A 14,633-nucleotide genomic window follows, 5' to 3' on the forward strand; every position below is an offset into this window, starting at 1 on the left:
GTTATATTGTTGATTGTGCTTACTCAAACTTATGGCTTGTCTTTTTTGGGTTCATATACATTTTATTTTATCTGTTATTACTTTTATGTTGTAATTTCATGTTCCGACATGTTCCATGACCTTGGAGATTTGCTACTCAATTTGGTCCTACGGAACTTCATGTGTAAATAAAAAGAAAAAAGAGCTGTGTATTTCATAGTCTTATCATTGTAAATTTTTGGAATGGATTCATTTGTGGGTTTATAGGTATTTATTGTATTTACAGCATCTTTACTTCAAAGTCAGCCAACCAGGCGTATTTCTTTTCCTTTCTTATGTCCTCTCAGAAACTGGTACATAATTGTATATTTAGCATTATTTAATTCTGGTACATCCACCTTTGGTGAGTCCTTTTCTACCCATCTTTTTGCAATGTGTGTTGGCTTTTTCATGTTTGCCATGTGAATGAGAGAGACAAGCCTATTACAATTGTGGAACTTCCCTCTTCTGTTTAACTATAGCCTATGAAATGCAAATTCTTTTCATTAGTGCAGATGATAGAAATACACAAAGAATATAACAGAATCACTTGTCTGTCATACTGTCAGAAAATAATTTTTGGAGCAAACTTTGTTGCTTCAGTTAGTTATCAATAAGCTACCAGTTTAATTGTCTGTTTGGCTACATAGGAACCTTACATGTTGTATGTTCTGAATTTCCAGCACATTTATCTCATTTCAATGACTTGCAGTGTCATTCACTATTACAAAATAGTATTAACAAATTTGACATTATTGTGGCTTGTGTTGCGTAGTAGTAATACTTGATCTGTACAACTATTTTATTGGCAACCATTGCTGCCTGATTATTTACCATCATTGGAAAGCCATTAATGAAAAATCAAGATAAGAATAGGTTGAGGGTAATACACTGAAAGAGTCTATACTATCTGATTTCCCATGCTGTATTGATTTTGTGAGTCTAACCTGGAAGAGTTCCAAAAATTCAAAAAGATACTCAGAGGACACGGTTAACAAAGTATTTTATTCCTGTAAATGATTATAGCATCCTCTGTGAAGTATCTTATATGGAAACCAAATTGGGAAGGAATCAGAAAGGAATTGCAACATGCCAATAAATCTGATCATAGTCTTCCAAAATATTTTGAAAAGTAAGTGGCAGGAGATAGGCAGGTTTAAAGTTGAAAGATACAAACTTATGTCTGCTTTTACAGGCTGATATCAAAACAGCATACTTTCATCTGTAGGAAATAAAACTAATTATTTTCTATAATTGTATTGCCAGTTAAAGATTTGCAATATGTATGACCATTTCTACTAATTTTAAGAAAATACAATTAGTTTGAGACACTACTCTTTCATCTAAAGTGAGAAAATTTGTACAATTATGTTGCTACTCTTTTTCAAATTATGTTCTTCTTCCCCATTATGAGGCAAATCATCCTGCAGCTGAGCACCGATTTCATGAAGTACTGTAAGCAAATTGTTGACACAATTACTTTGGATGTCCTAAGTTCAATCATGGAATAATTTAGATTCTCATCTCCAGATATGTACATAATTCCCAAATCAACGATCAGATTGTCGCATAGATTAAAGTTGTATCCATTACACTCATTTCTGATGGCTGATCTGATTTATTCTTCAATGCCTAAAAGAAAAAAGTAACTCTCATCCCTAGGTTCTCACTGACCTTAATACACATCTCCAGATATGTACATAATTTCCAAATCAACAATCAGATTGTCACGTAGATTAAAGTTGTATTCATTACACTCATTTATGATGGCTGATTCTTCAAAGCCTAAAAAAAAAAAAAAAAAAAAAAAAACACCTCTCATCCCTACGATCTGTTATCTTGTGGATGAATCTTGGTAAACATGGCAAATGTATTCTTAGTTGAGGCACATTGGATTATATAATCAATACTCATTTGGTTCTTACAGTTTACACAATGTGGATATAATGAACTCGAAGAATACTGAGGAATTGATGCATACTGTAACAGGCAAAACTAAAAAAGGCCTGATGTTTGAAGTGAAGATGATAAAATTTTTCTCTGTGTTCTATTTATATTCAAAATAAACTCTTCCATATTTCTCATTTTTATTGTAAGTGTTGGATCTGTTGTAACTTAAGGTTCTTTTTTTGTGCCCTTTTTCTCCAGGGACCTTTTACCTGTCTTAGTAATGCTCGTTATGGTATTGGTTGGGGAGCCCTGGGTGCAGCAGAGTTTTGCTTAGCAGAAGCACGTCGATATACACTAGAGCGTCACCAGTTTGGACGGCCTTTAGCAGCCACCCAGCTCATTCAGAAGAAATTAGCAGATATGCTTACAGAAATATCAATAGGTCTTCAAGCATGTCTTCATGTGGGTCGCCTGAAGGATAAGAATTTGTAAGTGTACTAATTTTTTAGGAATAAGAATTTGTAATATTGCTGATTTTAATCACAAAGAGAAAACAACATATTCAATCAAATCAAAACTTAATTTGAAATATGTTGAAAAAAACTTAGATAATCCAAACTTGTTCATTACTGAAAATAAATTTTTTAAATAAGGGTAAAATATAAGGTATATCAAAGAATAATAACATTTTTCACCCTAGAATTCTGTCCTGTGGTATTAACTGCCTCTATAAAGACACATTGACTTGTAACTACTTTTATGTCATAATTTTCAAAGTTACACAAGAAATGCTATGTAATTCATTTGGGAATGAAGATGTTCACTTTCAACTCAGAAATTCCTGGTAACAAAACTCACTCAGGCTTAGTGTGATGCAGAAAGCAGTGGGTTATGCAGTCCCAAAAATAATTCACCCCTTATCCAAGTATGTGAAAAATCTAATATACAATATAATTAACTTCACCACTTATCCAAGTATGTGAAAAATCTAATATACAATATAATTAACTTCAAACGCAAACTGAAATCATGTCTGCTTGACATCTCCATCTCCATAGGAAAAGGATGGAATATTAGAGATTAACATTGTCAATGATGAGGTCATTAGAAATAGGTTGGAGAGGAAATCAGCTGTGCCCTTTTAAAAGTACATTTCCAAGGTACTTTCCCATTTTGCCTTAAACTGTTTAAAGAAATCATGGAAAACCTAAATCAGGATGTTCAGGTGGGGATTTGAACCGAATGAGTTGAGTGTCTTACACTGTGCCATTTTGCTTGTATACAATTGAAAAATTTCTGAATGTACAAGACTATAAAGTGTATGTGACATTGCACATATAGTTAAGTATAAATCAATGTATGTTGAAAAATGGAGATTAAAGATAGCTTAATATTAATTAAAGGACAATCATATAAATGGCTAGCATGTTACTATATTTTTTCACTGAGTAAGTCCTTTGTAAACTAAATGACTCATTTGATTAGAGTACTGTGAAATCACATACTTAATTACAGTATATTTTGAGGTTCATTATTACGCTGCAAAGTTCCCAAGGAAGAGTACTAATTACAGGAACTGGACACAAATTTGATGGAGGAGAGTTCAGATCCTTTACTTCCATAAATTGATGTAGACATCTACATCTACATACATACTCCACAAGCCACTTTATGGTGCTTGGCAGAGGTTACCTTGCACCGCAGCGAGTCATTCTCTTCCTTGTTCCACTTGCAAATGGAGTGAGGGGGAAAAGACTGTCTAATTGCTTGTGTATGAACCCAAATTTACCTTATGTTTACTTCATATTCCTTACACAAGATGTACATTGGGCGCGGTAAAATTCTTCAGCAGACAATTGCAAATGCTGGTTTTCTAAACTTTCTCAATAGTGTTTCACAAAAAATATGTCATCTTTCCTCCAGGGACTCCTATTCAAGTTCTCAGAGGATTTCCATAATACTCATATAATGATTGAACCTGTCAATAACAAATCTAACAACGTGCCTCTGAATTGCTTCGATGTACTCTAATCCTACCTGGTAGAGTCTCAAAGACTCTAGTGGTATTCAAGAAGTATTCTGTATGTGGCCTCCTTTAGAGATGAGCTATACTAAAAAGACTTCTTGCAATAAAACAAATTTGACCACTTGCCTTCCCTGCAATTGATGTCATGTGCTTGTTACATTTGATATTGCTTTGCAACTTTACACCTAGATATTTAATTGATGTGACCGCTTATTTGGTTCACATGGGGTACCACAGCCATACTTGCACGTCATGTGCTGGCTTTCAGATCGACTGTATGCACTGTTTAATAACAGGGTAACTGCACAACACATCAACACCTACCATGCTTGAAAATGGCCTGCAAGGCCAAAATTGGGCAATCATGCAAGATATAGATGGCACCGTAAGCATTATAATTTAATAGTGGTCGACTACAAATGACAAATGAATCATACAACAATGCCTAAGGTGTACATTTGACGTTAAACAAACTTAACTACTCAGTTTGCATGCGTGTACAGGTGTGATACTGTTAGTTATGTAAGCCCATCCACCACGGCAAGGTCATATCACATTGGATGGAAAAAAATGGTTTTTAATTGTCTTGAGGCCAAAAATCACATAAAAAGCATCACTTACATCAGTTTTTAATTGTCCTGAGACCAAAAACCGTACAAAAAGCATCAATCAAAATCAGATCAGATTATTAATTTCTGTGTGACTGGTCCAAAAAATCTTCAGTATGCTGTCCACTGTTTTCTGCAACAAGTTGAAATTGAGGAACAGAATGTTACACAACTGATGGAAGTGTTTCCGGAGTCACGTTCAGAATGTGTTGCACAGTGCGTGCCTTCAATGCAGCTAAGTTTGCAGTCGGAACACTGAACACATCATCTTTCAGGTAGCCGGACAGCCAGAAGTCATACGGTTATGATCAGTTGATCAGGATGGCCAGGCTGTAAGAAAATGGCGGCTGATAATTCTAGCAATTCTGAAATGGCACTTCAGCAGCTGCTTAACTGGATTTGCAATGTTCAGAGGTGTGCCATCTGGCATAAAAATGATCCCATCCACACATCCATGCTTTTGGAGAGCTGGAATAACTAGGTTGCGCAAGAGACACTCATAGCACTTACCAGTGATGGTACAGGCAACAGGACCAGAAGCACCTGTCTCTTCGAAAAAATATGGCCCTATGATAAATGATGCCGTAAACCCACACCACTCAGTGACCTTTTCAGGATGAAGTGGAACCGGTTGATTTGCGTGTGGATTTTCTCTTGCCCACATTGTATTGACATACACTATCAGATGGAAGTGGGATTCATCTTTCCACAAAATCTTCCCTGGCCAATCATTGTCCACTTCCATGCAAGCAAAGGTCTCTCTTGCTGGCAGGTCAACAGGAAGCAACTCGTGCACATGGGTAATTTTGAATGTATAGCAAAGAAGAGTGTTTTGTAGGATTTTACGCACAATGCTCATGGGTATGTCCAATGTTCAGGCAATTCTCCGTGCACTACATGTTTGCACACCACCACTTGTCTCCTCCTGCACTGCTGGGGCCACTGCTTCCACTGACATCGAATCAATTTGTTTCCTCTGTCTATCAGGTTGCTCACCAAAAGAACATGTCTTTTCGAATTTATGAATAACTTTCTCCAGACCCATGGCAGTCATTGGACCAATGCCTTTTTTAAAACCCTACAGTGTCCAGTACTTCCACAGAATGATGTGTGCACAGTCATCATTCTTGTAATACAGCTTTACAAGCAGAGCGTGATTCTGCATTGAGACAGTCATTGCGAACGTCGGAGATGCGAAAGGAGGAAAAGCCGTGTACCTGGAGTGTTTATACCAACTTCAATGTGTCGTGTGACAGGTGTTTTCATTTACCTATTCTGTCACATGCAGCACCATCTGTTGATCAATTTTCATACTATATTTTTCATCTGCCATACTTTTTCCCCCTTCTCCAATAATTTTCCAATGCAATTTGACATCATTCTGACTAGTGGTGTTATTTCTACAGTGTTTTGAAAGTTTAACTTTAATTCTAATCACCCTGTAAAATGAATACTCGTGAAAATCATCTGAGGTTGAAAACTTCAAAATGTCCTTTAATGTGATTGCTGATAAAAAAAACATGACTTTCGTGTGTCATGTGACACATTTGCAGATGAATAACATGCCCAGAACTTCTAAAATGAATCCTAAAAGTGTGCTTTTCATACTGATAAGAGTAAGAATTTTCCAGTGTTGTATCATGAAACACTTAAAGTTTAATTATAATGTGTGGTAGCTTACCCATGATCACCTTGTAGACATTTGTTTAAGGACTTGGGCATCCTCACTTCTGCTTCACAATATGTATATTACCTCATGAAGTTTGTTGTAAATAATCCATTACAGTTAATTACAGTACATTATGATGTACATAATTACAATACCACAAAGAAAAATGACATCCATTACTCCACATAAAGGTTGTCTTTAGCAAAAAAAGGGTGGTGTAATGCTGCAACAAAAATTGTTGATCACTTAATGAGGCATATAAAATGTCTGGCAGACAGCAAAGCAGAATTTGAGAACAAACTGAGAAAGTTTCTCCTTGTCACCTCCTTCTGTTCTATAGAAGAATTTATGTTATTTTAATGTGTTAAAGGTGATGGGTAAGAATTACCAAATCAGATCCGCATATTAAAACCTTATAAATTTTGATGTTGTAACAATATTCACAAAATAATTTGTGATGGAATGTAAAATGACTCATTCCTACAAGATATTGATTTATATACAACAAACTCAATTTAAATTGTGCAATTTTTACTATTAAAATAAAATTGTTTTAAACATGAGATAAGTTAGTACATTTCACACAGTGACTGTCTCGGAGTATTTCAACAAATTTAAACGGATGACGGGTGGGTAGTGGGAAAAACTGAAGACCAAGCTTAAGAAAATTCCTCACACACCGATTGCCTATAATATTAATATTATGAACATCCTTTTGTCAAGATTGAGCTCACCTAGTAACCCAGGGGGGATGTCATAATACCAGAGGTATTATGGAGTAATGAGGAATATAACCTAATAGCATCTAGCAAAACGTTTCGGCCTTATGACAGCAGTGACATGTCATTGCTCGGACTGTGTGAAACAGTGTGTGTAGATAGCCACACTGATCCATAACTACTCAACTGTTGACCACAACACACAGAAATTGGCCAGAAACATACATATGGTGTCCTATATGTGCTCAATATGATTAAGGTCAGGTGACCTGGAGGACCAGAAAACTTTTTCATTTCATGCAGTGTTCCAATTTGGGAGCAACTGGATAAGAGACTGCCTTTCTAAAGGTACAAGTCACCTGGAGAGGGAGGTGAGAGATTTAGTGTGCACCTGATTGGGCTGAAGGTTGTTGTATCATTCACCGGTGAGGAATAATGTTAGTCATACCAGGAACCACATTTCATTCCACGTGCATGTCCACCATATGGTTATACCACTGCTACTGGCCTGAATGGTGTTCTTTTGGAAAAACAGCTCACCTGGTTTTTGGTGTAATCATACCCCGCCATAAGAGTGTACCAGTGTGTTCTGCAGCTCGTCAGTTCAGGTAACTTTCTTTACTGTCAGTGTCCAGTGATTATATGAATATCCATGCTCTTTGATGTTCAATATGCATGTGAGAGTGGTGACTTCTACACATTATAGTGAGAGGATGATTGTGGGTGCTGACCAATCATCATTGTTGTTCATGGAGGTATGTTCCATCTATGCAACTAAATGAAAGGCAGTGTGTTTATCTCCATATGCCTTTTGCTTCTTTTGTTTGTGAAGCATCTTCAGTGGCATGTTATACATATTTCTTTTTTATACATATAATAAATGTGTGTTCGCCCCAATGGCTGAGAAGTCAGCATGGCGGTCTGTCATGTCATGGGGCCCAGTTTCAATTCCTGGCTGGGTCAGAGATTTTCTCCGCCCAGGGACTGGGTGTTTTGTTGTCCTCATTATCATTTCATCATCATCAGTGGAAGGCAACAGGAAACCACCATTGGAATCACTTCCGTAGACGCTCATGGGGTGGACCTCTCTGATGAGGCTTCCTCCATGACAAGACCTGCCATAAGGCAGAACACAAAGTTTTAGTTTTTATAAATGTGTTATGTAGTAGTTACAGAATGTTAGTATGTTACATTTTGTCATGTTTTTCTCTTGTTTTTTTTAGATTAGAAGCAACTTTTGTATCACAAACTTTGTGATGTTAAATTATCATTTGGTGTTATGATTTCCAGTGTTGTTAGTCCATATGTGGTTCTGGAGACGTATTCATTCAGTCCCCATACTCCAGCTGGCCGATTTCTGGTGTTTGTTCACCCACATTTATCATTTTTCATTTATTGTGTGTGTGTGTGTGTGTGTGTGTGTGTGTGTGTGTGTGGAGAGAGAGAGAGAGAGAGAGAGAGAGAGAGAGAGAGAGAGAGAGATCCATCAATTATTTACTCTTGTCATGTTTCAGATTTCTGTTTGTTATTGTTTTAGTGGCTAACATGATCAGAGAGTTATTGCTTATGTTGATTTGGTCATTAATTACTTTCCTTTTCATTGCAAGGGCTCTTTGCATGTGAAAGTTTTCTTGTAATATGAGGAGTTTTGTTGTGATCATTCACTCTAATAATTTTATGTAAGAAGAGTGAACAGTCACAACAAAAAACTCCTGACATTACGAGAAAACTTTCACATACAAAGAGCCCATGCAATGAAAAAGAAAGTAATTAATGACCTAATTAATGTAATCAATAACTCTCTGATCATGTTAGCCACTAAAACAATAATAAACAGAAATCGGAAACATTAACCAGAGTAAATAATTGATGACTCTTTCTCCCCCCCTCCCCTCCCCATATCTCTCTCTCTCTCTCTCTCTCTCTCTCTCTCTCTCTCTCACACACACACACACACACACACACACTTATTCACTTAAGGAAAAAAAAGACTGCTCTCACAAATAATGTAACATTTACACATAACAAAATACACACACACAAAACAAATGAAAAATATGAAACCACACACAAAAGACAAAAGATAAACCACATGGTGATAGTTGGCAACACCACATACTGTAAACAAGCACATATTGATCACAAAATGAAAAGTGCAAGTAATGTGTTGTAATAAATGTGGGTGAAAAAACTGCCAGAAATCGGCTAGCTGGAGCATGGGGACCGAACGAACACAGCTACAGGACCACACATATGGACTAACAATACTGAAAATCGGAAGTAACATCAAATGATAATTTAACCTCACAAGATCTGTGTAATAAAAGTTGTTTGAAATCTAAAAAGCAAGAGAAAAACATGACAAAATGTAACATAGTAACATATTGCAACTATTACGTAATACATTTATTTTATGTATAAAAAGAAAAATGTATTACAGGCCCCTGAAGATGCTTCATGAATAAAAGAAGTGAAACGTATAGGGCATAAACAATCTAACTTTCATTGACTTACATTTTCGAAACGTACCTCCATGAAATTTGAAGCAACTAAGGAATGACAGAGATAGGAAAAAATGACGTTGTTGTTGTTCTGCATTGAACTGGCTGTGGCCCACCACTTAAATCTTACAACCTGCACTAACTAATGGAGCTAGTGGCAATCTCTTTCATCACTGTGTTATTTCTCATGACATATGACATTGGCGGTAGTGATTTTCCCCATAAGCAAGTCCTCAGGAACACCCTTGAAAGTGTGGCATATGAAAAGCCCATCAATTGCATAGCCTCAAATGGAGTGTCTCGTGTGCCATATACACATGATCTGATCTTGATGAAATATGCTAATATTGCATATCTTTAACATCCTGCTCTCAACTGTTATGCCAATGACCAGTACAAAATTTGATGACTGCCAGTCATGTGGCATGCCAAAGTGTTCACTTTGAAAACAGGACCACTCTCTTTCCTACACAGCAACAACTCGTGGCATGACAGGTGCCAAGAGTGCAATTAAGTCATTCAGTGTACTCCGCATTCTGAGATTACAGAAAACTGCTGATTAACTTCAACAAATGTCACATTTTGATAATTTATAAGCTAGAAATGATTACTGCAAAAACAGCATAGGTTATTGGATGTTCATATTCTGATATCACTACATCTACATCTACATCTATACTCCGCGAGCCACCTTACGGTGTGTGGCGGAGGGTACTTATTGTACCACTATCTGATCCCCCCTTCCCTGTTCCATTCACGAATTGTGCGTGGGAAGAACGACTGCTTGTAAGTCTCCGTATTTGCTCTAATTTCTCGGATCTTTTCGTTGTGATCATTACGCGAGATATATGTGGGCGGTAGTAATATGTTGCCCATCTCTTCCCGGAATGTGCTCTCTCGTAATTTCGATAATAAACCTCTCCGTATTGCGTAACGCCTTTCTTGAAGTGTCCGCCACTGGAGCTTGTTCAGCATCTCCGTAACGCTCTCGCGCTGACTAAATGTCCCCATGACGAATCGCGCTGCTTTTCGCTGGATCATGTCTATCTCTTCTATTAATCCAACCTGGTAAGGGTCCCATACTGATGAGCAATACTCAAGAATCGGACGAACAAGCGTTTTGTAAGCTACTTCTTTCGTCGATGAGTCACATTTTCTTAGAATTCTTCCTATGAATCTCAACCTGGCGCCTGCTTTTCCCACTATTTGTTTTATGTGATCATTCCACTTCAGATCGCTCCGGATAGTAACTCCTAAGTATTTTACGGTCGTTACCGCTTCCAATGATTTACCACCTATGGCATAATCGTACTGGAATGGATTTCTGCCCCTATGTATGCGCATTATATTACATTTATCTACGTTTAGGGAAAGCTGCCAGCTGTTGCACCATTCATTAATCCTCTGCAGGTCTTCCTGGAGTACGTACGAGTCTTCTGATGTTGCTACTTTCTTGTAGACAACCGTGTCATCTGCAAATAGCCTCACGGAGCTACCGATGTTGTCAACTAAGTCATTTATGTATATTGTAAACAATAAGGGTCCTATCACGCTTCCTTGCGGTACTCCCGAAATTACCTCTACATCTGCAGATTTTGAACCGTTAAGAATGACATGTTGTGTTCTTTCTTCTAGGAAATCCTGAATCCAATCACAAACCTGGTCCGATATTCCGTAAGCACGTATTTTTTTCACTAAACGTAAGTGCGGAACCGTATCAAATGCCTTCCTGAAGTCCAGGAATACGGCATCAATCTGCTCGCCAGTGTCTACGGCACTGTGAATTTCTTGGGCAAATAGGGCGAGCTGGGTTTCACATGATCTCTGTTTGCGGAATCCATGTTGGTTATGATGAAGGAGATTTGTATTATCTAAGAACGTCATAATACGAGAACACAAAACATGTTCCATTATTCTACAACAGATTGACGTAAGTGAAATAGGCCTATAATTATTCGCATCTGATTTATGACCCTTCTTGAAAATGGGAACGACCTGTGCTTTCTTCCAGTCGCTAGGTACTTTACGTTCTTCCAGAGATCTACGATAACCTAGTAGAGATTAGAGTTTGAAATATGATCAGTGAATTTGGTAGTAGCAGAGTGGCAACTCAGATGAAGGTTGGGAAAAGGTGACATGGACCTTGTTGGGACCTGCGGTTGTTATAGAAGGCATTATAAAAGCTGTGGAATATGCCAGTATTTTTATTAGTCACATATGCTCCTTCATAGTTTATGGTCTCCCTACCAGATGTGGCGTTCCCAGGAAAACACAATCCATACCAACAGGTCAAAATCACGCTACAGTGGTTTGAGGGATATTTGATGTCCTGATTGCACATAATCCCAGTTGAATTGGTCTGGGGTGTCATTAACCATGCATTAGGGACATGGAGACTCCATGTTCTGATAATGTGCAGCTGTCTTGTATGTCAAGATGAGGCAGCTATCTATTAGGTGACTATGTGTAGTATGAAACTGGATGTTGTGATGCAAGAGTGGTCTCCTAATTATATGCTTCAGTTTCACCAACAAAAGTTGTCTTATATGAAAAGCCATTTGTTATTGCATGTTTCATAATAATATAATAAAAATAGCTGTTCTCAAGAAGATTTTACACAAATTCCTCACTTTCTCACTTACATATTAAACCATCTTCATTTTCTCCATATAAGTCAAAGTTTCATTTTGTACATATTCTTTTAAGGTGTACTCCAGAAATGATATCAATACTGAAACGTAATTCCTGTGGAAAAGCTTTGGACATTGCACGCACTGCCCGTGACATGTTGGGTGGGAATGGCATTTCTGATGAATATCATATTATTAGACATGTTCTGAATCTGGAATCAGTCAATACATATGAAGGTAAGGTCATATACTTTTTCTGTCTTTTTCCTCTTTGTTTCCTGAATGCAAATAATGGACAACTGCACTTGATCAATCTGTTATAGGTACTCACGATATCCATGCTCTCATTCTTGGGAGAGCTATAACTGGAATACAAGCATTTAGCTAAAAACTGGACTAAATATTGTGTTGCTACTGAATATTTATGCATTGCTGTATTTTCTGAGGTATGTGTGACAATACTTATCCACTGTGATTCTAAAATATGTAAATAATACTGTACATATTTATTTATTTACTGCTGTATTCTGAATGAGAATATCCAGTGTGTTTTACTCAAAGTTTACCTGCAATAGAAAAAGTAAATCAGTCATCAATCCAAAGATTGCACTTTACCACCGAGCCACACTTACCTGCAATATGAAGTGTAAATTTTATGTCAACACTGTAAGTTCTAGCTTTCTGTCCATTAAAATTTATTAATAATAACTGACACTGAACTGATGTTTGACTGTGTGTGGAAAATATAATGAGGAAAACAGAACATACAATTTCCTAACTCTGGCTATGATTCCTATACAATGAATAATGTTTGTAGAAGTATGAAGCCACAATTGTTTAGTTTATTGTTTATCCACAGATAAATTATATGTCTAACATCAGTTTGATACAAAGAGAAAACACAAGTAAAAGTTAACTGACAAGAATTAGGAAATAGGTCTGCTGTTCACTTGCCCCATGGGTGATGCGTCTGTTCATTTAAAAGATTATAAGATCACACTAACTTTTATTACTGACTTTCAAGTACTATGTAAGAACATGTTATTTCTCATAAATACTGAACATTTACTGGAAACACTGACTTCTGTTTCTGAAATGTTCAATATACTGTCCTCTTTCATAAACAGCACTGCACCCTGCTGCTGATTTTTTATAGACTTACTAGCTGACAAACCCAGCATTGTGTGGATATTAATGTTGCCAATTTTCTATTAGAAATGAAACCTTGTATGTATTCGAGCAGTATACTTGGTGTGAGATGTGCAGTTTTGTGAACATCACTATGGCAATGCATCTCCATATGTCTATAGGCATCTATAGTTTTTGTCTACTGCCATTTGTGCTTCGCAGTTCAAACATGCCAAAAGCACAAGCAGGTGTAAGGGATTACCTTAAGTTGACTTGACTAGGAGTGTTTTAGTACTTAAGAATAAGTGTATTTAAATGTCATGCATGATGCAAAAGTTTCTCCTGATCTGTATATCATACAATTATATAATTTTGTAGTTACATTCAGCAGCTTTTGTGGATAGTGTCTGCAAAATGTGTTGTGAATAGAGTTAGTAGCAAAGGAGTAAAAATGTAAATGTCATGCACAATGTAGCAGTTTTTCATGCATCTCAGTGTTAATGAAGTCATATGTCCTGAACTGTGGTGGGTAGGTGGTTCTTACCCCTCAGCAATTGTTGCTTGACAGTAATGGATATGTATATCACGTTTGGTTGAAATTGGTCCACTGGTTTAGGAGAAGGTGTGGAACATACAAAACACACACACACACACACACACACACACACACACACACACACACACCAGCAGCAGATAGTTTTGAAAGCTAGGGTATTTTTGTATAATTTATATGTTTTGGCTGTACTAACAGTTTTGCCCCCAGAAAATAGGCACTGGGAAGAAATTCTGTCTCATAATTTTATTGTTTTATCAGGTGAAGTTTTCTTTTGACACAACAACAACTTTCTCTGACAAAACTACTGCTAGACGCATGTAAACTAACCTGCTTGTAAAGGTGTGTTTACATCTGTGTAACTTTATGTGTGCACTATAGTTCAATTCTTTTATCTTGGCAACTCGCGCATGCCTACCCAGACGCGGGAGATTGCTGCGTTGCCAGTTGCACACGACGCACGTGCCAAGAGAAGCAGCGCCATAGTATAGTATAGTTCGCAAGCTTACATTTAGGGGGGAGTGCGCAGTTCATGAAGTAAGGCCACCACGGCCGCATTAACCCTTTTGCTGCTACAAAAACGTGCTCCCTGCATTCCGCGCTGTGCGCGTTTGTTACTGCACTGCTCGCCTGTGCACACACATGGTGTTCTGACTGCTTTGACACACTTATCATTCGATTTCACAAAAACTATTTGGCCCAAAAATTTGATTTTTACACATCTTCTTGACTGATACCTTCCCCCCATAAATGACTTAATTTTGTTTCGATGTTCAACACAGTTATTATGCAGCATTAAATATAGTAAACCATTGCACTAAATTTTGAAGAGTTTGCAGAGGTAAAAGTTCATAGAGTATACTTTCCGTATGGTCGATTTTAGTTGCCACA

General features: G+C 37.2%; 1 protein-coding gene across 1 annotated transcript in view; it reads left to right on the plus strand.

Annotated features, from left to right (window-relative positions):
- LOC126248776 (glutaryl-CoA dehydrogenase, mitochondrial) overlaps positions 1-14,633 on the plus strand; it is a 173,108-nt gene that overhangs the window by 146,462 nt on the left and 12,013 nt on the right. The window contains exons 7-9 of the mRNA XM_049950145.1: positions 2,167-2,396; positions 12,138-12,298; positions 12,385-12,507. Of these exons, the coding sequence (XP_049806102.1) occupies positions 2,167-2,396; positions 12,138-12,298; positions 12,385-12,449 (456 nt within the window). The 3' untranslated portion in view covers positions 12,450-12,507. The remainder of the gene's footprint in view (positions 1-2,166; positions 2,397-12,137; positions 12,299-12,384; positions 12,508-14,633) is intronic.

Source organism: Schistocerca nitens, chromosome 3, assembly GCF_023898315.1.
Source record: "Schistocerca nitens isolate TAMUIC-IGC-003100 chromosome 3, iqSchNite1.1, whole genome shotgun sequence".
NCBI lineage: Eukaryota > Metazoa > Arthropoda > Insecta > Orthoptera > Acrididae > Schistocerca > Schistocerca nitens.